The sequence below is a fragment of the Plecotus auritus genome (assembly GCF_963455305.1).
Source record: "Plecotus auritus genome assembly, chromosome: 3".
NCBI lineage: Eukaryota > Metazoa > Chordata > Mammalia > Chiroptera > Vespertilionidae > Plecotus > Plecotus auritus.
The window spans coordinates 176,172,074-176,199,015 of record NC_137772.1 but is presented as its reverse complement, the minus strand read 5'-3'; the positions used below and the strand labels follow the sequence as shown (position 1 = coordinate 176,199,015).

General features: G+C 38.6%; 1 protein-coding gene across 9 annotated transcripts in view; it reads left to right on the top strand.

Moving 5' to 3' along the window:
* The first annotated feature begins 1,411 nt into the window (after positions 1-1,411).
* The window catches only part of LARP4 (La ribonucleoprotein 4), an 84,631-nt gene continuing 59,100 nt past the window's right edge, over positions 1,412-26,942 (top strand). For 3 of the 9 annotated variants that reach the window (XM_080659916.1, XM_080659917.1, XM_080659914.1), the window contains exons 1-4: positions 1,412-1,581; positions 19,168-19,315; positions 21,167-21,319; positions 26,275-26,350. In XM_080659916.1, coding sequence (XP_080516042.1) covers positions 1,564-1,581; positions 19,168-19,315; positions 21,167-21,319; positions 26,275-26,350 — 395 coding nt within the window. In that variant the 5' untranslated portion in view covers positions 1,412-1,563. Of the gene's footprint in view, positions 1,582-1,948; positions 2,021-2,500; positions 2,662-19,167; positions 19,316-21,166; positions 21,320-26,274; positions 26,351-26,942 lie in introns of those variants that run through there. The other 6 variants (XM_080659921.1, XM_080659918.1, XM_080659919.1 and 3 more) reach the window with 5 other exon arrangements.

Here is a 26,942-nt window from a genome sequence, read left to right as displayed (position 1 = left end):
AGGGTACCTGTAAAGAAACAGAAAAAAGAAAATAACAAGATAGAATATAATATTCGAGTGCTAACAAGGGACATGAAGAAGAGATCTGTGGGGAGTACAGTCTTTGGGAAAACCTTATGGAGAGAGAAGGTTGATTGATAAATGAAGGCTTTCCAGATAGGGAAGACATTTTGAGCCATGGCTTTGGAGGTGAGTGCTGAGCTTGTATTTCAGGGGGGAAAGTGAGGAGATTGGTTTAATTGATATGAAGTAATGTTGCATTTACTGATGATCAGATTAGGAAGAGTATGAGATACAAATATCAACAATTTGATGTGGGAATTAATTTACTATCTAATTGAAAAAGTAAAGAAATTCATTTGAGGTAAAGTAAGGGAGATTACATGGGTTCAGAATGGTCTTGAAAGCAAGTAACAGCAGTTTAGTGAAAATGAAACCTTCAGTTTATATAATAGAATGGAAAAAATCCATTGGAAAATATCAAGACATGATTCCTTCAAAAGTGAGTGCCTGAACCAGGATATAGAAGTGGGACTGATGAGGGAGGTATACTAAGGAATTTGGACCATCTAACAGAAAAGTAGGAATTTTTGTTGTTTTGTCTGCTCTACCTATGGAGTAGCCTTGTCTCACTGCTTCACTAATAAACTTTCACTTTACACTCTAAAAATTTTTTTTATATTCCATTTGAATTGATGGCAAAACATCAAGAAGAAGCTATCCAGATTAAGTATTATAAAGTAGCTCGATATTAAGCGGAGATGTGGGTATCTGATTTAAAAAAAAACCAAAACAAACTAACAAGGGCAAAGTTCTTTAAAGGTGTGTCTAAATGAAACCCGCCCTCCTAGAAGGCGTAACTGTAAAATGGGGATAATCGCATTTATTGCAAGTAATGGTTTTAAGATTACCGTAAAATACTTAGAATAGTGCCAAACACACAGTAAGCGTTTAATACAGCTGCTGCTATTAATATATTTACTACTGTGTTTTTTTGTCCTCTTACTTTTTTTCTGTGAGCCACCACCTTTTCGGCAGGGTTGGGCATTCTTTCAGAACACTTCGCACACACACACAAAAAAAAAAAAAAAGAAAAAAAGAAACAGAACATTTCGCACATGCTCTGCTTTTTATCAGATCTAGATTTTGAGCTATGAAAACTGGAAATTATGGCCGTTTTGCAATGGTTGAAATGCAGTAAGATCTTTATACACCCCCGTAGCACAGAATGGTGCCTTCTTCGACCGCTTCCCTCCTTCCCCTAGGACAGATGATAGTACATTCCGTATGCCGCTGGAAAGGAAAAGGTGGTGCAAAAGTTGAGTGCGCCGAGGATTTTCTTTTCTCCCGGAAGCAATTGTTCTTTAAAACAGGAAACAGTTGATGTTTCAAGGGAGGTGGGACTGGGCGGGTCAGAATTCAGCGACTGACGGCGGGGGAGGAGCCGGGTCCGCTGCCGGGTGGTTGGGCCGGGCGAGTGTCCTTATCCTAGCGTTTGGGGCTCGGGCCTGTAAGCCATTTGGAGTAGCAGCGGCGAGAACGATTGGGTCAAACGGGGAAGGCATGTTGCTCTTCGTGGAGGTGAGTGGACTGGGTTATCTTGTCCTGCCCCAAAGGGAGCAGGAGTGTGGCGGCGCCGGCCGGTCCCACCGCCATGTGACTTTCCAGGCCGTGCACGCCGCGGAACCGGCAGATAGGCTGACACAGCACCTGGGCAGCGCAGGCCTGCGGCCCCACTTCAGCGCGCTCACACTTTAGGACGCTATGCGCGGGGAGGGCCGGCGTGGGGGAACATTGAAGGTGGAGAATCGAGCCTTGTCTGGTGTGGCGTGAGGTTCGGAGGAAGGGGAAAGTGTCCCATATGGATCTCCTGGAGGAGGCAAACAGGCGCGGGGGGCGGAGCCTGCGGGGAAGGGTGATCAGGTGGGCGCGTTCCGGGGGTGGGAGCGAGGGTTCGCGGGGCCCGCTGGGAGAGAGGCGAGCAACATGTGGGGCCGCGGAGCGAAGAAGGTGAAATTCGGTATGTGTGTTGGAAAAGAAAGTTGCAAGCTTCTTTTTAGCATCCCCCACCCAATTTTGTTCGGTCCCCGACTCTTGGTGTCTGGAACGTTCTGTGGTTGTAAAGTGAGTTGCTGTGAACCCAGGAGAAGCCAATAGGGTTTGGAAGGCTTGAAAGGCACCGCTTTGACCTTTTGTAAAAGTTACTCTAGCAGCGACTCCGGGATGAGGACTTGGTTGTTTTTTTTGTGTGTTTTTTGTTTGTTTGTTGTTGTTTTTTCTAACGGATAAAAGCCCTTTGCAAGGAAAATTCCAAGAATGAGAGAAACCTAAGTCCAGGGAAAGCCAATTTTTGTATTGTTACTTAACAATATAAACACTTTTTAAACTTGTAATTGGAACGTCAGCTGTTGGCCTATTTTAATTTTAGGTAATAGGTACCTGCCTTACACAAATATACGAGGTTTAATTTCTCTTATTTCTGTCTTTCTCTTGTGTGCAGTGAGCATCAGCTGACTGCCTGGCTAAAGCTTTGAGTAGATTCCAGATCATACTGTTCTTGCATTGTGAAAACGTCAAACCAGCAAAGCTGCAACTTCGCAACTTGGCACTTGTTAACTATGCCCATAAAAGAATCTTTTCAATGAGGGAAGGAATTTACAGGTTGTATAATTGATCGGCCAGTCTTTTCGGGGGAAGGGAGGGATCTTACTCTGTAATAATTCCGTGTAAAGAAAATGACATGCTCTCACTTTTTAATCTACTCAGTGTATCTGATAAATGTGAGAGCTTTAAATTGGGTTTTAAATTGACACAGTTACTTTACAGAATGTCCAACATTGATAATAAACATTCATTAGAATATCCCAGGTGAATCATGAAAAGTTTTAAAATTAATTGAAGCCATTCTGTTGACTGATTTTTATACTTGTTTTTCTTTGGGCAGAAAAAGAAATCAGATTATGATTTTAAACAATGCCAGTTTGTGTTAGGAATGTTATGCCGTCTAAATGGTGCAGATTTCAGTGTGTATATGTTTTGCCAGGCAAAAGAAGGACTGTGAAGTTTTATTTATATCAACATAATTCCAAAATAAACTTTTCAGTTCCAAATTGATTTCTTTGGCTTTGTTAAAATGTGAACTATAATAATAGCTCCATTTGATCCTCTCTTGTTTTTAAAACAACAAAGCAGTGTTTTACAGATGAGAGGTGGAGAGGTTAAGTAATTTAGTAAAGGTAAAGTAGCGGGATTGAGATTTAGATACAAGTCATTCTAATGACAAATCACGGCTCTCGCTAAACTGTTTACATACAATTGTTTCCATTAATCATTTTCTTTGTGAATCGGTATGTGATTTAAAATTTCTCTCCTAATGAGTTTTATTGAAAATTAATATGTCACTACATATTTGGGGCTGAATATATGATGTTAAAATCAGTAAAAAAACTAAAAAACAACACTGGTCATTTAGCATTTTGTTAACTAATATTTGATCCTTGTAACTTAATGATATAGGAATTATTCTAAATAAGTGAACCCAAGCTCAGAAGTTTGATGTCTAAGGTCATTCAGGTGTGAATAATGTGGGGACTAAAGTCTGAAGTCTGACTTCTAGAACATAAAGCTCTGGCTTCAGAACTTATTTTTGCACTTTCCCCTAAGCCAAGAGTTCTTAATCTGGGTCCCTAGATAGAATTGAGGAAGTCCATGAACTTGGTTAAGGGAAAAAAAAATGCTTATTTTCACTAGCTTCTAATTGAAATCTAGAAGTGAAAATTATTGAAATTTTAATGGATGCAACAAGAGAAATATTTTCATATCCTATTACAGTTTTAACAGATAATCTTTATGTTCATTACTCTTTATTATGTATAAAGAATCTTGTTATTTAATGTATCAGTAAAGTACATTTATTGCTAAATTTGAAATTTAAAAATACTTTGATAAATATAATTGGTTTATTTTGTGATCCTTAGTATTTTATATACTTAAAAACGTTATTCTGAGAAGAGGTCCATGGCACAGGAGAGTTTAAGAACCACTTTACTATAAAACTAAGTTGCATGTGGATCATCTTTAGACTTCTCCAATCTGGGATCTATGAGTCCTCTGCAGTTGTGTTCAAAATCTCTTACTGAGTGCATTTTTCTGGAGAGACTCCAGTTCACTAATTTATAACTGGAATCAGTGGGATATATAAAAAGTAATGATAATAGTATAATAATAGTGTATTGTAATTACTATGTGTCAGGCCTGTTAAGTGTTTTTGCATGCATATGCAAATATATATATATATATTCAAGCCTACTTTTGACGAAGTGCTGTTACCTCCATTTTAGAGATAAACTAAGGCACAGAGAATTTAAGAAACTTGCCCAAGATTGCCAAGCCAGTGAATGTTTAAGCTGCAATTAGGATTCTAAATTACTTAAAAGATTTTTATGCTTCAGTAGGCAAAGAGTCTTATTTTAAATAATACTTAGATGTCACTTTTTTTTTTTAAACTTGGTCTTACAGGCAAATGGCTATATAGACCTTAGTAGTTTATTTTTTTCTCACCTCTGTTTTGAAGGAGACACACAGTGGCTCTCTGGAAAGAGGTAAAAATATCTGGATAATTCACAAAATTGTCAAACATGTCCCAACATAAATTGTTAAACAAATTCTGTAAGTTTGAAACAGCTCCCTTCTTCTGGCTACTAGAGTGTTATTTAAAGTTTTGAGCACCAAGGAGGCAGTTTGCAAATTTTTCATGTTTTTTATGCTTGCTAACATTTTATTCCTTTTTCACATCATTCCTCCCCCCTAACTCCCCCTCCAGCTAATATTTTCAGCTAGTTAAGTCTGCTCTAATTGTTTGGCAGTGTTTTGTTTTGTTTTTTTTTAATAGGATTTCTGTCTTTATTTGAGGTTTTCTCTGAAAATGAATACTTAGAACCACTTTAGATAGCAATGAATTTTATGTACCCTAAGATGCTCTAATCACTCTCACATAACTTTTAAAAATTATTTTTAGCCCTGACCAGTTTAGCTCAGTGGATAGAGCAGCCGTGGGCAAACTACGGCCCGTGGGCCGGATCTGGCCCGTTCGGCTGTTCTATCTGGCCCGCAGAGCTGAAAGAGCGGAGGGTTCTCTTGCTCTCCCCTCTGCTCCTTCACCAGCAGCAGTGTTAACATGGCAACGTGGGGAAACACGGCCGCAGCTCCTTCTTCTGAGTGGGCGGATTTATATCCACCCATTCAGTAGAAGGAACAACCTCTCAATCTTCCAGAGGCTCCTTGGAATGCCCACGGAGGCGTCCCCGACATCACCCTGGGAATGCGTAGACACGTTATCGTGGTGATGTAGGGAGACACGCCCCTGGAGAGCACAGTATCAGAGCATTAGCTAAAAAGGAGACCAACAACACTGTTCCCACTGAAGTTGATGTTTTAAAGACCAAAAACCTTTCAACCCAGTCTACATTGCCATCTACATCTACGTCCCGGGCATAATTTGGAAGTTGAACTAAAGAAAATGTTTAATTGACTGTTTACACATTTTGTTCTTTCTATTTGTTTTAGTTTTAAATTATTTTATTATATTCAAGTTTAATTTGAAAGGCTTTTGTACCTTTCCTTTGTTAGGCAATTTTATTTTGCTTTTGCCATCTTCAATATAAGGTATGTTATTGTGCTATGATTCCTCCATTTTTTGAAGTTTCAAATTATAATAATTAGTGTTTACATTCTTCTTGTTAAAATGTTTGAAATGAATAAAACTATTGAAATAATAATAAAAAAAAGACCGTACCCTTTTATGTAATGATGTTTACTTTGAATTTATATTAGTTCACACAAACACTCCATCCATGCTTTTGTCCCGGCCCTCTGGTCCAGTTTAAGAACCCATTGTGGCCCTTGAGTCAAAAAGTTTGCCCACCCCTGGGATAGAGCGTCGGCCTGCAGACTCAAGGGTCCCGGGTTCGATTCCTGTCAAGGGCATGTACCTTGGTTGCGGGCACATACCCATTGGGGAGTGTGCAGGAGGCAGCTGATGAGTGTTTCTAACTCTCTATCCCTCTCCCTTCCTCTCTGTAAAAAATCAATAAAATATATTAAAAAGTTATTTTTAATTATGGTAAAATACACATAACAAAATATATCATCTTCACTATTTTAGTGTATAGTTCAGTGGTATTAAGTACATTTACATTGTTGTGCAACTGTCACCATCAGGACTCTTCATCTTGCAAAACTGAAATTCTGTACACGTTAATCAACTCCCATTCCCCCCTTCCCCCAGATCTTACATAATTTTAAAAATAATTTATCTGACTTCCAAAGTTTTCTGCTTTTTTAGGTGATAACATTTTGCACTTTAGGTTAGCCTTAGTGTCTTAAAATAGTGGGATATTTGCCTGAATAATTTTTCATTAATTTTATATTACAGTAATCCATAGGTAAGTGTGCCTATGCAAAGTACTCTGTTTTTCTCTATTAGCTTAGATAATTATTTATAGAAAGTTATTAGATACCACTGGCTAGAAATGATTTTTTAATTATTTGAGAGAAACAGCGATTTGTTGTTCTACTTATTATGTATTCATTGGTTGATTCTTTTTAAAAAAATATATTTTATTGATTTTTTTACAGAGAGGAAGGGAGAGGGATAGAGAGTTAGAAACATCGATGAGAGAGAAACATCGATCAGCTGCCTCCTGCACACCTCCCACTGGGGATGTGCCCGCAACCAAGGTACGTGCCCTTGACCAGAATCCAACCTGGGACCCTTTAGTCCGCAGGCCAACACTCTATCTCATTGGTTGATTCTTGTATGTCCCCAGACTGGGGATGGAACCCCAAAACTTGGGTATATCAGGACAGTGCTCTAACGGAGCTACCAGCCAGGGCCAGAAATCGTTTTTTTAAAAAGTGATTTAGAAAAGAAGAAAATAACTATATGAATTGTGAAGTGATTGCCAAGAAGAATTACAAGTAAGTGAATAGCTGAGTGATTTTTTGAACAGATTGATTTTGGAATATTTATTGCAACTTGATTCAGAATTTAAAAATGAATAAAAATATTTTCAAATAAAAATATTTTTACATATAATGGACTGAAAATAAAGTAAAAATTATTTTTGAAGTGTGAAAAGTGGAATAAAAGGTTCAGGTGAATATAAAGATGTAAAAGTATCTCATGGTGCTTCAAAGTATACAGTATGTGAAAAAGTAGAAATATTGGTGTTCAACTATTGCGTATCAATTTTCATTCAGACTGCATGCCAGCTTCATATTATTCCCAGTTAATGGAAGTGATCCTTAATACTAGACATGTACATTTCAAATCTGTGATTTTGGTCTTCTACCTAGGAGCTTAAAAAAAGATTTTGAGCCCTGGCTTGTTTGGCTCAGTGGATAGAGCGTATCCCCACGGATTGAAGGGTCCTGGGTTCTATTTCAGTCGAGGGCGCCTACCTTGGTTACAGGTTCCCTGGCCCTGGTTGGGGTGTGTGCAGGAGGCAGCCAATCAGATGTGTCTTTCTCACATCGATGTTTCTCTCTGTCTCTCCCTCCCCCTTCCACTCTCTCTAAAAATCAGTGGAAAAATATCCTCTGGGTGAGGATTAACAAAAAAATAATAAACAAAATTAAATAAAAATAAAACAGTTGACTTTAAAAAAAAAGATTTTGAGCCTGGACGGTGTGGATCAGTGGTTGAGCATGAACTAGGAGGTCACCGTTAGATTCCTGGTCAGGACACATGCCTGTGTTGAGGGCTATGTTACCCACTAGGGAGTGTGCAGGAGGCAGCCCCATCCATGATTCTCATCACTGATGTTTCTATCTTTCCCTCTACCTTCCTCTCTCAAATCAATAAAAATATATTAAAAAAAAAGTTTTTGATTCCATAGAAATGGCATCTGAATCTTTATTGCTGAGGAATGGAAAGTAGAGGAAGTTGAGAAATGAATCCAGCTGTCAATTTGAAGTCATAAAAAAGATTCTAACCTCCTTGAATATCCTTAAATATCCTTAAATGAAAACTGTTGATAGCATTTTAATTTATCGTTCCTATATCCTGTGTTTTGCTTAAGTTTTGTTTTGTTTAAAGTTTAATTTTTGAGGGAGGTTTTCGGTCTTCAGAAAACATTGTAAACTTTTGTATTACTGCATTGTGATTTTCTGTAAGGGTTTTAGAATCCTTGTATGACCTGAGGCAAGTGAGGACTTTTGAGCCTCAAGTTCCTACTTATAATTTGAGATAAATGATTTCTTCTGGCAGAGTTAGTTTGTATTTCCGGTGTCTGTGGTGTTTATATATTACGTAAGCCTTGTAATACGGTATTACTAGGTAATGCTTGACAGACAATAGTGTTTAACCATTACAGTAACTATTGTGATGTAAATTGTCCAGTATGTTAGTAATTGCCTTTCAAAACCACTGAAATTTGTTCTTTAAATATTTCTGGTAAATTTGTCAAAACTACTTGATAGCAGCTTTGATAATTACAATAATTACTGTGAGATAGCACTGATTTAAGAGATATGTAACTTTTTGAGTTCTAATTTCAGCCTTGTTACTAATTTGCTCTGATTTGGGTAAACCAAACAGGGTAATTACCTTATTAATTTTTTTTAATAGTTTGAGTATAGTTTTAATTGGACAAATAAAACTTTAAAAATAAGAATGAAGCTCTGGCCATGTAGTAACTCAGTTGGTTAGAGTGTTGTCCTGATAACAAAGTTGCAGGTTTGATCCCGAGTCAGGGCACATACAAGAAGCAATCAATGAATGCATAAACAAGTGGAACAACAACTCAGTGTTTCTTTTTCTCTCCCTCTCTCTCTCTCTCTGAAATCAATTAAAAAAAATAAAACAATGAAGATTTTAGTATGTTAAAAATACAGATTCATTTACATGCAAGACTTAAAGGGATACAAATGATAAAATGCAAATAGCCATTTCATATTTGCTCTATTGGAAAAAAATACTTTTTCTAATGTATAAGCATTAAGTAAATGCAAGAAGAAGTAACTTGAGTATCACATACTCATGTTTCCTCTCTTGTCTGTTGCTTTGTCAGACCATTTGAACATATCTTTGCTTCAAAAATTATCTCTGTATTTATAAATTACTGGCTCTAAACCAAAGACAAGAAGAGTACTTTAGATGAATATTACTAAGGGTAGGGTATGAACTGTAGGCATGAAGCCAAATTCCAGAGATGAGTTAAATTTGGTTTGGTTTATATGTTAATGAGAAAAGCATTTTCTGTGTCAGGACAGAAAAGTCGAGTAATCAGGATTTGTATAGCATGCTGTGTGCTCGCATTCCATACCGTTAGATACCACAAACTGCAAAATAGGTAGAGGAGACCATACTTCCCGTTTCATCCTGGACAGTCAATAGTACACCTCTGTTCTGGAACAGATGTCTCATCCCGTTTCATTCTAAAAAATATCCTAGTTTGTGGTGTTTTTTTTAAGAGAGAGGGAAAGACAAACATCGATGTGAGAGAAACACATCGATTGGTTGCCTCCTGCACGTGTCCCAGACCAGGGCCCTTGACCAGAATCCAACCCATGATCCTTTGGTCCACAGGCCGATGCTCTATCTACTGAGGCAAACCGGCTAGGGCTAAAAAATATCCTAGCTTTTATGATAATTTTTTCAGAGGAAATCAAAGATTCACTGAATGTGTGGTTATTGGCACTTTTCTCCTTATCAACGGAGCAACATAGTTGGTACTAAAGTATTTGTTGTTGAACTGGCTGTGAGAATGTAAATTTATAGAATTTACAAAATTTGCAGTTGAGCAAGGTAAGAGAAATAGGATTATACTAGTCTTTTGAGTTGGGGGAAGGAAAAAAATAGGAGAGCAATGGTTGAGTAATAATGATAAGATACATTTATATACAGAGTTGCGTAAAAGAGTGGTTAAGAACGTGGACTCTGGGGCCAGGCTGCCTGCTCAGGCAGAGCCACTTTCTAATTGTATGACCTTGAGCAAATTTTTTTTTAACTTCTGTTTTTCAGTTTTCTTATCTGTAAGTTGAGAATAATACTAATATATGAGGATAATATTAAAAATCCATCTTATAGAGTTGTTAAGAGGATTGACAGTTAATATAAAGCTCTTAGAATAGAATCTGGTACATAAAATCCATATGTGAGCTGCTGCTTTCATATATATTTATGAAAGATAAGTCTCATCTCAGTTTTGTGGTCATTTTCATTTGAAAGTACCGTAACATGTTTTGTTGACTTGACTATGAACACTGGGAGTTAAAAGGCACCCTTTTCTGAAAAGGATTATTTTGATATTTAATACTGATATTTGAGTTGTTTTTTTTTTTTAAGTTCATTTGTATAGTTAGCCATTGGCTTTATCAGATAACAATTTGAAGTAAATGGCTCAGTTCTTTGAGGACTGTTTACATTACTTAAGTGCTAAAGGTATTATTTTGCCAAGAATTTGATGTTTCCCTTTTTTCCTTTCTTTATATCTCTTCCCCAGCTTGGAAATGGCATAAAATGGTTCAATATTGAGCGCTTCTGTTGGTTAGTTGGTGATGACATATATTGCTTAGAAATAGAGGTGGTAATGAATCTGTTAATTTTAAGGACTGACAATTTGAATTTTTTTGTGGTAATTTGAGAGTATCTGTGTGCTTACATACTATGTGTATGTTGGCAGGTAGTTTCAACAGGCACTTGGACAATTTACATCCTTCATTAGATTTTTTTTTTATATAACTGTAGCCTCGAGGACTTTACTTCTAGTTCTGTAGAAGAGAAGGATTTTGATGTGGTTTTTTATTGAACTTTAGTCAAAAGATGAATCAAACATAGTTATCTAGAGTTTAAAAGAAAATAAGCCTTCCAGTTAAACTGACTTGTCAGATTCATTATGTCATTTTAAAGACTTGGTTATAGCCAAAACCGGTTTGGCTCAGTGGAAGAGCGTCAGCCTGCGGACTGAAAGGTCCCAGGTTCGATTCCGGTCAAGGGCATGTAACTTGGTTGCGGGCACATCCCCAGTAGGAGGTGTGCAAGAGGCAGCTGATCGATGTTTCTCTCTCATCGATGTTTCTGACTATCTATCACTCTTCCTTCCTCTCTGTAAAAAATCAATAAAATATTTAAAAAACAAACAAACAAACAATAAAGACTTGGTTATAGAAAAACACCAACTTTTTTAAAAAATATATTTTTTATTTCAGAGAGGAAGGGAGAGAGAGAGAAGTAGAAACAACAGTGATGAGAGAGAATCATTGATTGGCTGCCTTCTGCACATCCCACACTGGGGATCGAGCCCGCAACCTGGGCATGTGCCCTGAAGGGGAATCTAACCATGCGTCACCCCCTGGTTCATAGGTCAGTGCTGAACCACTGAGCCATGCTGGCTGGGCAGAAAAATACCAACTTTTTTTGTTGGACATTTTTAGTTTTCAGTTTTTCCTTATGTTGAGTAATTCTATAAAGAACACTCTTGTGTATAAAGCCCTTAGGCTAAAATTCACTGCATTAGATCAAAGAGTGAACATTTTTAAAGTTTTTTTATATCAGTATTGGCAAATTGCTTTCCAAAAGTGGTGTGACTGTTTTTAGTGTTGCCCAATTTATTGTATCTTTGTCCACACCAGGCATTCTTTTTTTTAAAAAATATATTTTATTGATATCTTACAGAGAGGAAGGGAGAGGGATAGAGAGCTAGAAACATCGATGAGAGAGAAACATTGATCAGTTGCCTCCTGCACACCTCCCACTGGGGATGTGCCCGCAACCAAGGTACATGCCCTTGACCGGAATCGAACCTGGGACCCTTCAGTCCGCAGGCCGACTCTCTATCCACTGAGCCAAACCGGTTTCGGCCACACCAGGCATTCTTATATTTAAAAAATCACTGTATAGGTTAAAATGAAATAATTTATTTACTTTTTTTTTAATACTTGCTTTTTAAAATTATTTTTTTTTACTGATTTCAGAGAGGATGGGAGAGAGATAGAAAATCAATGATGAGAGGGAATCATTGACCGGTTGCCTCTTGCATGCCCCCTACTGGGGATCCAGCAACCCTGCCATGTGCCCTTTGCTGGAATTGAACCTGGGACCCTTCAGTCTGCAGGCCGACGCTATCCACTGAGCCAAACCAGCTAGGGCATTTTGTGTTTCTTCATCGACCAGTGCAATTGAACATTTTTCTGTGTGTGTTAGTTTTTTGGGTACTTTTTTTCTGTGAATTGTCATTTTGCTTGTTTGTGCTTTTCTTAGCAATTGGTAAGTTCTTTAAGCTTTTTTGAAGACAGTAGTTTTTTATGTCACTTGCCAGGAACGATTTTATATCATTCTGGTTTTAAGGCTCTGGGATATGCAATCTGGTTTTAAGGCTCTGGGATATTCTGTTGATGTGTCTTTTTATTTGTATCTTAAATGTTTCATTATATATTTTCTGATTGTAAAAGTAATAGATGCTAATTTTAGGAAAATACAGAAAAGCACAAAAATGAAAATAAAAACACTGCCGCTTAGAGGTAACTATTGAAAACCCTAATTTTTAGTCACTCTCAATCTTTTCTATGCTTGTGCATTATTTCACAAAATTAAATCATTTTTATAAAATAGCAATTTGCCTTACCTCCCCCCCCCCCAAGTTTCTGTGAACATTTCAATGTCTTTACAATATTAAAAAACTATTTTGAAATAACTATAAATTCTTAAGAAGTTGCCCCAAAAATGTACAGGTGTCCTATGCTCATTTTGCCTGCTTTCTCCCAGTAATAACACCTTGCATAACTATAATATGATGTAAAAACTGGCAAATTGACATTGGTGCAGTCCACAGAACTTAGTTTAACCAGTTTTATATACAGTCTGGTTTTAAGGCTTTGGAGTATTCTGTAAAAGGCTGTGCTATAGTTATTGAACAAATCCTCTGTAGTTGGTATCTTAAGTCAATTTAGACTGTAATAGAATCACACTCTAGGTAGTTTATAAACAAAGGAAATTTGTTTCAGGGAAGTCCAGGATCATAGTGCCAGCAGATTTGGTGTTTGGTGAGGGCTTTCTGGTTCATAGCTGGTGAGTGCCTTTCTCTGTGTCCTCACCTGGTGAAAGGGCCAGGGCGCCCCGTGGGTTTCTTTTAGAAGAGCACCTCCCAAAGGCCCCATGTCTCGATACCATCACATTGGGCATTAGGATTTTAACATGAATGGGGGCGGGTATGCAAACATTCAGATGATAGCAGTTGGATGTTTCTAATTTTTCAGTATTATAAAATTAATGTGGACATTCTTGTACATGCTTTTGCACATCTCTTCTGAGTAGAATTTCTAGATCAAAAATGTATATTTTTAAGGCATTCCCCCCCCCATACTTTTATTGATTTTTTTATAGTCTCTATGGCATCCGTGTGGGAGTGGAACATCAATCGCATTCCTCCTACACAACCCTCACTGGCAATAGAGCCTGCAACCGGGCCTGTGTCCCAGGAATCCAGGGATTTGAACCAGCAACATTTTAGTGCATGGGACAACGCCCAACCAACTGAGTCACACCAGCCAGGGCTATTTTTAAGGCTTTTGATAAACATTGCCAGCTTTTAGAAAAGTTATGTGGATTACAGCATTTTTTGGTCAAAATGACATAAAGTAGTTTAATGGTAAAAATGATACATTGTAATTAACCATCCCTTCTTGTCTTTTTATACATTTTCCCTGTTTGGCAAATTATCTTAGTTTCTATTGTTAACAGGTTGGGGTAACTTTCTAGACATTTTCTGTTTTTACATACCTATAAATTTATCTGTATAATGATTTTTAAAAATATATTGACTTTTTTACAGAGAGGAAGGGAGAGGGATAGAGAGTTAGAAACATCGATGAGAGAGAAACATTGATCAACTGCCTCCTGCACACCTCCTACTGGGGATGTGCCTGCAACCAAGGTACATGCCCTTGACCAGAATCGAACCTGCGACCCTTCAGTCCGCAGGCCGATGCTCTATCCACTGAGCCAAACCAGTTAGGGCATGTAATGATTTTATGTTTGTTAACATAAATGATAAAATAAAGTACTTATATTTTGCAACTTGATTTTCTTTACTGAACAGCATATATTTGAGCACTTTTCATATTAGTGTACTAGTATATAGGCCTCTTTTTTCTTTAATTTTTATATGTTACAAAATATACAAAATTTTATTGAACTGTTTGCCTATAGATGGACTTTGGGTTGTTTTCAGTCTTTTACTTATGGGGTCAGTGCTGCAATAACACATCCTTGTATATGTTTTCTTGTGTACATTGGCTTTTAAAGTGTATACTGCTAACTAGGCTGGTGAAAATATAAATATGCCCAGGAGTACTGCTTGTTTATGTGCCATACACTACACACTTTATTCTTGGCACCAGTATCAAGGTTCACATCAGATTTGTAGATAGTATGCTGCTGAAAATCATCTAGTTAATTATTTTGATTATTAAATGCTTAATAAAATAATCTCATCAATAAAAGCTAAGTTTTTGGTCATAATCCCCCAGTATTTGGATATTTATGAATTAAGTGTATATTTTTATGTTAAATGTTAGTCTTAATCTATTATAGTGTACATTTGTCATATTTGCAGCCTCCCAATTTTTGAGAAGCTTTCTAAATTTGCAGAAATACCCATATTATGTACATACTTTTCAAAACTCAAAAATTCTCAGATTCTCATGTGTCTAAGTGGATGCAAGCATGTTACCTCAGAGCCACTGGTCAGACGCACCCACAGATGCCTTGTATTTGAAAATACACAATATAAGGAAATGGAGGTTCTATTCACAACTTTCATTTTGCAGTCAGGAATGGATTAGAGCTAGTCAGCTTGAAATGTAGTTAATAGTTTCAAGGTTAAGTTGGTGCTAACTATAGTAAAGATTGTTCATAATGGATTTTGATTTTGCATTTAGTGCTTGGTAGTGGCAGGGATAGTGATTTCCTCTTCAAGCCACTTCTGCAAGATTATTTTGGGTGATGTTATCTTTGCATCTGCGTTTTTCAGCCCTTCTAGTGACAGCGATAGTGACACTACCATTTAATAAATTACCTTTCTCTTTAATTTAGCCACAGTGTGTTCTGCACAGTGACAACTAAAAATCCTTCATAAGCCCTAGCCGGTTTGCTCAGTGCTTAGAGCGTTGGCCTGCAGACTGAAGGGTCGAGGGTTAAATTCTTTTGTTTTTTCTTTAAATATATTTTATTGATTTTTTTACAGAGAGGAAGCGAGAGGGATAGAGAGTTAGAAACATCGATGAGAGAGAAACATCGATCAGCTGCCTCCTGCACACCCCCTACTAGGGATATGCCTGCAACCAAGGTACATGCCCCCGACCAGAATCGAACCCGGGACCTTTCAGTCTGCAGGCCGACACTAGGTTCAATTCTTGTCAAGGGCACAGATCTGGTACCCTTGGTTCCAGGCTTGATCCCCAGCCCCCGTTGGGTCGTGTATGGGAGGCAACCAGTGGATGTGTCTCTCTCACATCAATGTTTCTTTCTCTGTCTCCCCCCCTCCCTTCCATTCCCTCTAAAAAATCAAAGGGAAAAATATCCTCAGGTGAGGATTAACAAAAGAAACAAAAAAATCCTTGATAAGATACTTTTGGTACTGTGCACATTGTTTGCATGTCTATATAGTGATAAATATAAAGCTAACTTGCCTCTAAAATTATGCCATAGAGATTTTTAAATACCTGGTACCTGTCCTGGCAGGGCTCCCTGGTTGTAATAAGAAAACTAGTTGGTTTCCTTCCTGAGCTAATTATTATATGAGGTAATTGTGAATTAACCTCTCTAAGCTAAGATTTTGCTATGATTATTCAAATGGTGCTTCTTCAAAAATGCTTTTCCTCCCCTGCAAGGTTTGACACTTTATTATTGATTTTGATGTTATTGTAAAAGCTTTTAGCAGCCCTGAAACCAAAAAGCCATAAACCATTTTGACATAAGATTTCCATTTTAAACTCAGGCCACATTGAAAAAAAAAAAAAAAAGAAAGAAAGAAAGAGTGTTGTCAACTCTGGTCTAGCATGTTGGGAAGGTAATTATAGATGCTTAACATTCCTTTATTGCACACATGCCTCTTATTTTATTCAATAGACAGCTGGGGGTCTACTCTCACTTGGTTTGTGTTAACAGCTAAAATAGAAAAGGAAGACCTAGTTTCTGTCTTCCTTGAGCCCACTGCCTGGTTGCAGAGAACACCTGTTTAAATAAACTATTATACTGATAACAAAATAGAGGTTATATACAAATAACAAGAGGAAAAGAGGAAGTAGTGAGCAAAACAAATGAAGTTAAGTCTCCAAGATGTGTAGGGACTATACTAGTAAGAAGTTTTGGTAGACTAGAGATTATGTTTTTTAAAATGAGGAAACTGAGGCCAATAATTTCATAATTCCTGGGTGGCAAAACAAAGTTAACTTTTTTCTGTTATGCCATAGTTGTTTCTCAGTTAATGGAATTATACTTCAATCTAGCTTTATTAAGGTAATATTGGTACTTTTTAAAGAATTATTATGAATTGGATATTCTGGAAAACAACTGAAAATGTTGGTTAAGTATCACAGTACTGTTAATGTTAGAGCTGGGTTTTTTGGTTTGTTTTTAATTACAGTTGTGTTTTGAATTTAAGTGTGCTTCTGGAGCCTTAGCCATTATATGTTTACGTAATGATTATTAACTACCTTGAAATAACAATTCCTATTCTATTTTACTAAAGCAACATACTACTATGTAACAATTCCATAAGTTTTGCTGAGAGCTGTAGTCTTTTATTTGCCATTTTCTTGGGTAGGGACATAACTTTTATTTTCAGAATTAAGGAAAGTGAGGGAGGAGGAGGGTATGCCAGTACATAGATTTTCTTCTATTAAATTGCTTAGTAACAAGTTAAATGCTTTTTACATGGCAGGGAAGCTAGGCTCTCACAAACTCCTCATTGTTTTTTCCTGCATCAGTCAGAAATTAAGCTGTACCTAAATTCCCATATCATATTCAGGCAGCTCAGTTTCAAAGGTAAGGTGATGGGGAGGGTACTGCTGTGGTGAAGGCAGAAAGGGGGTGTATTGTCTGTAGAGAATTTTAAAGCAATACATTGACTAAAAGGCATATGCTTATAATTATCCTATACCTGGCAATTCTAAACAGTGTCAATGATAAAATACTGCCATTACAACCACCATGTAGGCCCAGTTCTTGCTCCCAACATATGAATGAACCTTGGCATGGATAAAGACATTGTGTCTGAGTGTTCTCCTTTTTCCCAAATTGCGTTTTAGTTGATAAGCAATCAAAAAATATATGGCAAGCTATAACAATGTTTCATTGGTTCCTACATATAAGTCATGTTAGTCATAATAGTTGCATAGTATGGAAACCCAAGTAAAAAATCGGTCTATTGCCCTAGCTGGTTTGGCTCAGTGGATAGAGCGCTGCCTTGCAGATTGAAGGGTCCCTGGTTCGATTCAAGTCAAGGGCACATGCCTTGGATGCAAACTGGATCCCCAGTCCTGGTCTGGGGCTCTAGTCAGGGGCTCTGGTTGGGGTGTGTGTGGGATGTAACCAATCAATGTCTCTCTCACATCTATGTTTCTCTCTCTGGGTCTCTCCCCGCCTCCCTTCCACTCTCTAAAATTCAATGGAAAAAATATCCTCCAGTGAGGATTAACAACAACAACCTTATTAAAAGGTAACTGGGGAATTTCATGGGACATAGTTATAGGAAGTATAGTTAGGCCTCCCAGAAGCTGAGTCTTCTCAGCAACTCTGGGGGCTCTGAAGTTCCACCTACCCAGAGTCCTGCTTTGGTTGCCCATTTTTCAGTGTTAGTGATATCTTAAAGGCTGATGTTTGGGTTTTTTTTTTAGTCCCATGATGCAGTGTCAGTCGTAAGAACTCCCTCAATGTAGACAGAATTTATAACAACCTCCTGATAACTTGGCTCAATGTGTACCAGTTATTTTTCATGAAAGCTGAATCCCAAGTATATGCTTGAAAGCACCTTGCCCTTTGAATACACTTTCTGGTGCCTGCCATCCAGGGGAGGGGCCTATAACTGCGAAGACAGTTAAAGTAACTTTTGGGCCCTACCAAAATGGCTCAGTCGTTGAGAATCGACCTATGAACCATTCCCAGCCAGGGCACATGCCCAGGTTGCAGGCCCGATCCCCAGTGAGGGGCATGCAGGAGGCAGCTGATCGAAGTTTGTCTCTCATCGATATTTCTATTTCTCCCTTACTCTGAAATCAATTAAAAAATATATTTAAAAAAATAACTTTTTGGAGAGGGAGTACTTTTTGAAAGTCATTAATGTATTTGAGAAGGAACAAGCCCAGTTTGGTGGAATGAGGTGAGAGAAGTGTATTTGTGCATCCTGCTATCTTCTCTCTCCGTCTTTTGAATACTCTTCTTCCCCACCCTCTATACTATGATCCATTTCTACTTTTCACCTCTGTGTGTCTGGTTACATGAGGTATGCAAAAGATTACTTTAGATGGTAATTTTACATAATTATGTTGTGGACTTAAATCAGTAGCTAGAAAGCCAGGGGCAGGGGGAAGAAATTAGGGAACATCTGCAATACTATAAACAATTTTTAAAAAAGAATATACACTTTCAGGACAAATTTGGAAAAGCACATTCTAATGTAAGGCAGATTGCTGGTTTTGACTTGGGAGGAAATTAATTTCCAGCGGTAGAATCAGACTCAAAGGTCTGTATCAGTTTGGATGGCAGTAAAAATTGTATACTCTGTAAAATCGCTCTAGATAACTCAAAAATTTGCTCTAGATACACAGACACATACTAATGTCAAAGATATGTGAATAGTTTGAATAAATTTTATGACATTTGCAAGCAGATTGAGGTAAAGCAGTATTTCTATATTAATAGTATTTTATAGAGATACTTTTTATTATACAGGTAGCTAAATTTTATATAGATACATTTCAAGTTCATCCACTCCAAAGGATTTATATTATCAAATTAAGCAAAAAACTTAAGAAATATTGCTTATTTAATATTTATTTATTATTAATTTACTTAATATTGGGTTTTTGTTCACATTTAAGTACCTAAATCTGTATTTTTAATGCACTGACTTTTAAAGTTTACAAGTAGATCCTTTGATTATTTAGCAGGTAACATCTAAAGGAACTGGTTTAAATCCTAATGCCAAAGTGTGGCAAGAAATTCCTCATGGAAATACTGATGTCACGCCAGTAACTCATGGAACTGAAAGCTCTTGGCATGAAACAGCAGCAACATCTGGGTCTCATCCTGAGGGTGAGTTCTAAATATTTTGTCAGAACAAAACACATTTTGGTTAAACATATCCCCAAACCAATTTAGAGAACTTTAGGGTACATCCTTTGATTATTTGATTAAGTATGTTTATAAATGTAGTTTGTATACAATTCTCATATCTAGTATGAATGGTCACCAATTTCAAGCAGAAACTATATCTTTGGGTCTAGCCTTTAAGCCCATTTATAAAATGACTAGTGACCCGGTGCACGAAATTCGTGCACATTAAAAGGGGATTAATTAGAGGAAATAATTATTGCTATTTGCCCTTTCTCTATAATAGAAGTGTCAGAGATAAAAGAAAATTATTAAAATGTATATGAAAACCTTCCTCCTATCAGAGTCTGGGGCTCACCACGGACCCAGAGTCAAGTCCCTGTCCACCCACATGCACCACAAAATCGCGGGAGACCCAGACCCGACTGCCCCCCCCCACCCCCATCATTAGGCTAGATCCAGACCAGGCCAGTCCCATCCTTGTCAAGCCCTGCTGGGCAGGGGGCATAGCCTCAGTTCCCCTGGCCCGGCACCAGGACGGGGGGCGTGGCCTGAGGTCCCCCAGCCCAGACTGGGGCGGGGGGCGTGCCTTGAGGTCCTCCATCAAGCCCCGCCAGGTGGGGGACATGGCGTGAGATCCCCTGTCAAGCCCCGCTGGGTGGGGGGCATGGCCTGAGGTTCCCTGGCCTGGCGCTGGGGCGGGGGGGGTGTAGCCTCAGGCCCCCCGCCCCAGCACTGGGAGGGGGCGGTGCAGCCTCAGGTCCCGCATGAAGTCCCATGTGGCTGGGCTACGGCCTGAGTTCACCCGACCTAGCACTGGGAGTGCACCTTGAGGTCCCCCGTCAAGGCCCGCTGGGTGGGGGGCACAGCCTGAGGTCCCCTGTCAAGCCCAGCCAGGCACGGGGGCGCAACCTCAGGTCCCTAGGCCTGGTGCTGGGGCTGGGGGCATGGCCTGAGGTCCCCTGTCAAGCCCCACCAGGCGGGGGGTGCAGTCTGAGGTCCCCTGTCAAGCACTGCCAGGTAGGGGTCGTGGCCTGAAGTCCCCTGTCAAGCCCCACCTAGTGGGGGTCATGGCCTGAAGTCCCCCGGCCTGGCACTTGGGCGGGTGGGGCAGCCTGAGGTCCCCTAGCCTAGCACCAGGACAGGAAGCCCACCTTGAGGTCCCCCGTCAAGCCCTGCCATATGGGGGGGGCACAGCCTGAGGTCCCCTGTCAAGCCCCACTGGGTGGGGGGTGTGGCTTGAACTCCCCTGTCAAGCCCTGCTGGGTGGGAGGCCCAGCCTGAGATCCCCTATCAAGACCTGCCAGGTGGGGGAGGGCGTAGCCTCAGGTCCCTACTGATTGCTCCTTAAGGCTCCTTATGGGAACTTGGCCTCAGCTGTGGGTGCAGCCATCTTTGTGATGGAGTGATGGTCAATTAGCATATTCCTTCTTTATTATACAGGATATTTACAAATTAGTGTTGATCTACCACTTATTTTACCTTGGACAGATGACTTAATTTTCCCATGCTTGTGTCCTTAATCTACAGATTAAACAATAATAATAAAAATAGTAATAATAATTTTGACAAAATTAAGTGAGTAAAAGTGCATTAAGTTGTCTGATACATAGATAGTGCTATATAAGTTTAAGCTATTGTTAACCATTTTAGCTTATCCATAATTGTCAAAACTTAACTCCCTTAGGAAGAGAACTCGTACTTAAAATCATGTGGACATTTTACCAACTGGTAGATTCCTTGAAATCTTGTTATAGAAGACATAGGGCCCAGAGTTCCTAAAGATAGGATTTGAAGAATTTATTTATTTTCAGTATGTTTTCTTTCATACAGGTAATACAGAGCTTTCAGATGATATGTGTAAGGAATATGAAGTAATGTATTCATCTTGTGAAACCACAAGAAATTCTACAGGCATTGAAGAATCAACTAATGGAATGATTTTAGGGCCAGAAGATCTGAGTTACCAAATATATGACATTTCCGGTAAGCTTTAGGTCTTATTGATCAAATGAGAATTCAATATGCTAGTCTTTTTACCCCCTCCACCTCCCACCCTCACCCCCAAGACTCTTTATCATTGTTATAATTAAACTGTGGATTGATTAGTTTATTTTCTTATTGGGAAAGAAGTTTATGTTAATAAAATGCTGTTAGGTGATATCAATAAATACTGTTTTAAAATGGCCATATGTGAAAATTGTATTAAAAAATATTAACTTTAAATTTCCTATTAAAAGAAAGTGAAATTCAAGATGAAAGGGAAAAAATATTCAAAATAGTTGAAAGAAACCTAAATTACAATTTTTCATAGGGTCCAATTTTGTTGGGATTAGTGCAAGTTCTGTCAATTTTCCCATCACTTTTTTTTTCCCCCCTCTAAATATTTATGGGTGAAATCTGACCCTGGAACTTCATTGTTCCCATGACCCATCACTTTTGTTAGTGTGAAATGCATTTATAAATGTGAAGTTGCAGGGATTAATTTTAAGTAAAAGGCTGTGTTAAAAATAAAAACATGGTTCTACTACAACTTAACTTGTGAGACGTGTTTTTCTCTTTTTAATATTCACTTAATATTTATGGATTAGTAGTTGATTTGATTTAAAATAGACGAAATCTAAAGGAAACTAAAATTGGATCATAGATCATCATGACCTAACTTAATTTTTCTAATTTCTGAAGGGTCTCTTTGGAAAACAATCTTTGTCTTCAATTTCCTTATTTATTATAAATATTTGGACTAGATTTTTAAAGTCTTTTGGTTTGTAAGTTGATTTCAGAAATGGAATGAGATGGTATTTCCATATAATAATTTAAGGTGGTAGGCTCTACTCTCTACTTATGGTCTAATATACCTAACTAGTGGCTACTTTGTTGTTTGTTTGCTTTAGTTTTTAATATATTTTTATTGATTTCAGAGAGGAATGGAGAGGGAAAGATAGAGACACCAATGATGAGAGAGAATCATTGATTGGCTGCCTCCTGCACACCTCACACTGGGTGTCACGCCCGCAACCTGGGCATGTTCCCTGACCGGGAATCAAACCGTGATGATGGCTGGGCATTACTGGCTGGCTACTTTGAACATAGAGTTAGTTTAACTGATGTGGCAACCAGTTGATATGTTAATAAATTTGCTATAATGATATTGAAAGGTTAAATGAAGTTATTGCTCATTTAGCTAGTAATTGAGTAGATGAATTTTGTATTAGAAGGATTCTATTTACGTAAAAATAGAATGCTTCTTATATTCATTTTAATGAAGTTAATACCTAATATCACTTTGAATCTTGAATAGTAAGACAACGTAGTGGTAAAATCATGCACAGAATTTACCTTTTTTTAAAAAGATATTTTGTATTGATTTCAGAGAGGAAGGGTGAGAGAGACAGAAACATCAATGATGAGAGAAAATCATGCATCAGCTGCCTCCCCCACGCCCCCGACTGGGGATCGAGCCCACAACCCGGGCATGTGCTGTCAACCGGAATCGATCCCGGGACCCTTCTTGAAGGCCCACGCTCCATCCACTGAGCCAGACCAGCCAGGGCAGAATTTATCTTTATATACATTCTATTGTCTGTATATTTAAAGAAAATTAATCATTAATGCTTTTGAAGAAGAGGACAGCTCAACAGTGTGGCTTGGTTGAGTGTCATCCTGGGCTGTAAAAGGTTGCTAGCTCGATTCCTGGTCAGGGCACATATAGTACCTGGGTTTCAGGTTAGATTATCTAGTCAGGAAGCATACAGAAGGCAACCAATCAATGTTTTTCTCTCACATTGATGTTTCTCTTTCTTTTCCGTGCCTCCTTACCTCCCAGCATGTCCTCAGGTGAGGATTTTTTTTAAAATTTAATAAATCTTTATTGTTCAGATTATTACAATTGTTCCTCTTTTTCCCCCCCCTAGCTCCCCTCCACCCAGTTCCCACCCCACCTTTTGCTCTTACCTCCCCCCCACTGTCCTCTTCCATAGGTGTACCATTTTTGTCCAGTCTCTTCCCGCACCCCCACACCCCTTTCCCCCTGAGAATTGTCAGTCCACTCCCTTTCTATGCCCCTGATTCTGTTATATTCACCAATTTATTCTGTTCATCAGTTTTTTAATTCACTTGATTTTTAGATTCACTTGTTGATAGACATGTATTTGTTGTTCATAATTTTTATCTTTACCTTTTTCTTCTTCCTCTTCTTAAAGAATACCTTTCAGCATTTCATATAATACTGGTTTGGTGGTGATGAACTCCTTTAGCTTTTTCTTATCTGTGAAGCTTTGTCTGCCCTTCAATTCTGAATGATAGCTTTGCTGGGTAGAGTAATCTTGGTTGTAGGTTCTTGCTATTCATCACTTTGAATATTTCTTGCCACTCCCATCTGGCCTGCATAGTTTCTGTTGAGAAATCAGCTGACAATTGTATGGGTGCTCCCTTGTAGGTAACTATTTTTCTCTTGCTGCTTTTAATATTCTCTCTTTGTCTTTTGCTCTTGGCATTTTAATTATGATTTGTCTTGGTGTGGTCCTCTTTGGATTCCTTTTGTTTGGGGTTCTGTGTGCTTCCTGGACTTGTAAGTCTATTTCTTTCACCAGGTGGGGGAAGGTTTCAGTCATTATTTCTTCCAATAGGTTTTCAGTATCTTGCTCTCTCTCTTCTTCTGGCACCCCCATAATTCTGATGTTGGTACGCTTGAAGTTGTCCCAGAGGCTCCTTACACTATCTTCAACATTTTGGATTCTTTTTTCTTTTTGCTTTTCCGGTTGAGTGTTTTTTGCTTCTTTGTATTTCAAATCTTTGACTTGATTCTTGCGTTCCTCTAGTCTGCTGTTAGGTCTCTGTATAATATTTTTTATTTTAGTCAGTGTATGTTTTATTTCTAGTCGGTCCTTTTTCATATCCTTGAGGGTCTCACTAAATTTATCAGCCTTTTCTGGGAAATTCTTGAAAAACCTTATAACCGTGGTTTTGAACTCTATATCCAATAGTTTGCTTTCCTCCATTTCTTTCATTTGTGATCTGTTTCTTTGTCTCCGCATTTTCGCTGCTTCCCTGAGTTGGTAGAGTAGCTTTGTGTGCTAGGTGTCCTATAGGGCCCAGTGGCTCAGCCTCCCCAGTTACCTGAGGTGGACACTCTTGGTACACCCCTTTGTGGACAGCTTTGTTGTAGTTAAGACTTGATTGTTGTTTGTATCACTGGGAGGAATTGACCTCCAGGCCAATTGGCTGTGAGGATCAGCTGTGTCTATGATGGGAGAACTTCTGTGCTGGAGACAGCCTTATGAGACAAGACTTGCAAAATTGCAAAAGCCTCTGTGCTCAGATTGGATTGGGCGGAGTCTCAGGGGGGAGCAGACAGCCTTGGCTTCCCATTAGCCCTGCCCTATGAGGACCCTGGGTCTCCGTGTCCCTCGGTAATCGCTGCAAGCACCTCTGAGAGAAAGCCGCCCTCGAGTTTCGCCCGCTGCCAGACAGTCCAGTTTCTCCCCCAGTTAATCTGGATTCCCAGATTCTCACCTGGAACTGGAGTTCAGCGCAGTCGGGAGTTTCCGTCTTCCTCTTGCTAGAGAAAGCCAGCGGCACACTCAGCTGTCAGTCCTCTCTGCGTGCCCTTGCACGCGCGCCTCCAGACCTCTGTATTTCGTGGCTCCCCTGAGTTTCCATGCGCTCCTCTCTTTTCCCGACAGTTCAGACTCCCCCCGTATGAGTCTGGGTCCCCAGGGTCTCGCCCAGAACTGGGGTTCAGTGCAGTCGGAACTGGGGTTCAGTGCAGTCAGGAGCTTCCGTCTCTCTCCTGCTAGAGAAAGCTATCCAGGCACTCAGCCGCCCGTCCTCTGCGCGCGTGTCTCCGTACCTCAGCCTTTTGCAGTTCCTCTTGAGTCTCCATGTGCCCCTCTCTTTCGTTCTAGTTGTAGAATTTCCACTCAGCCAGCTTTCCTGTGGTTCTGGATGATGTCCGTTCTGCCTTTTAGCTGTAGTTTTGAAATTGTTGTGCGAGGCAGCAGTTTAGGTGTTCACCTATGCCACCATCTTGGTTTCTCCTCAGGTGAGGATTTAAAAAAAGAAAAAAAGGACAAATTTTATGCTTTGACTCTGTAATGTTTTGTGTAAGATAGTCTTAGTTTTCCAGGTTTGAGTCCCCCCCAAAAAGGCTCATGTTCTGCGTTTAAATAATAGAAAGTATAGGAGACTATTATAGAGTTGATCTGGTCCTTTGGACATTAGAGTACTTTAAATATTCATGGGAAGATAATGGTGTTCTAAAATTAAAGGAGTGAAAAAAATATTAAGAGATAGAAGTTGAGCCCAGCTGGTGTGATTCAGTGGTGAGCATTGACCTATGAACCAGGAGGTCATGGTTCCATTCCCGGTCAGGGCACATGCCCAGGTTGTGGGCTTGATCTCTAGTAGCGGGTGTGCAGGAGGCAGCCGATTGATGCTTTCTCTCATTGATGTTTCTCTCTCTCTATCCCTCCTAAAAAGTCAATAAAAACATTAAAAAAAGAGAGAGATAGTTTAATGAGTGAGACTAATATCAGATTTACTCCCAATACTACAGATGTCTCTGTGTGTGTATATATGCCATTTTGTCTAGTTAGTCACTGTCATCAAATTTAGATTTATATCAACTCTTGTTCATTATTTTAAAGTATTTAGGGTAGTATTTTACAATATGTTAGCAATAAGTATATATTATTAATGGTGCTTTGTTAATTACTTGATAAACATTTTTAAACTGATGAAATCTCTCTAAAGAATGAAGAATTGATTGGTTGAAAGAAATTAGTTGGACCTTGAGTGATCTGAATTGTAAAAAATAATAGTTTAATTTTATGAGTTTAATTTGTGTATACTTTGTGATTTACTCTGAGTATAACAATATGTAAAGTTAACAACTTATAGTAATTTGTATTAACTTTTCCCCTCTTGTTTTCTACCATCAGGAGAAAGCAATTCAGCAATTTCTACAGAAGACTTAAAAGAATGCCTGAAGAAACAATTAGAATTCTGTTTCTCACGGTACACTATCACTGCTTTTCTGCATGTCATTTTTGTGTGGATATTTCTCCTTTTTTTTTTTAATTGTTTGGTTGGTAGATGTAAAATACCTAGAAGAATGGTGGTTTTAATTTCCTTCAGTTATGTATTCTGGTATCATTCTTATATATTTCTTAACTAGATTTAAGGATATAATCTTCAAGCATGTCAAACTCAAAGGCTACCACAGGCCAAATAAACAAGGTTGAAGTTTCTGTGCGCCGCAGAAAAACCAAAAGCTTCAATTTTCATAGAAACATAGGTTTCTTTCGATAGAGACATGCTGAATAGAAAGGGCTGAAATAAACGAGTAATCGTTAACATAAAATAATAGAATATTTTAATAAAAATTACTATTTTTCCTTGAACATTAACTTACCAGACACTGAATAACTGCACAAATTAATAAGTGTAATGCAAAGAAACCTATTTTTCTTGTTCTCTCAAAGCGAAATATTTCCTGTTGCGCACACCAAACAAGTCAGTACAAGACTAATGATGTGGCAATTGGCTGCTAAAATATTCGCTGCTGGTATTAGTGGAGAGAAATGGTGCGCCTGCGCGTAAGGCACAT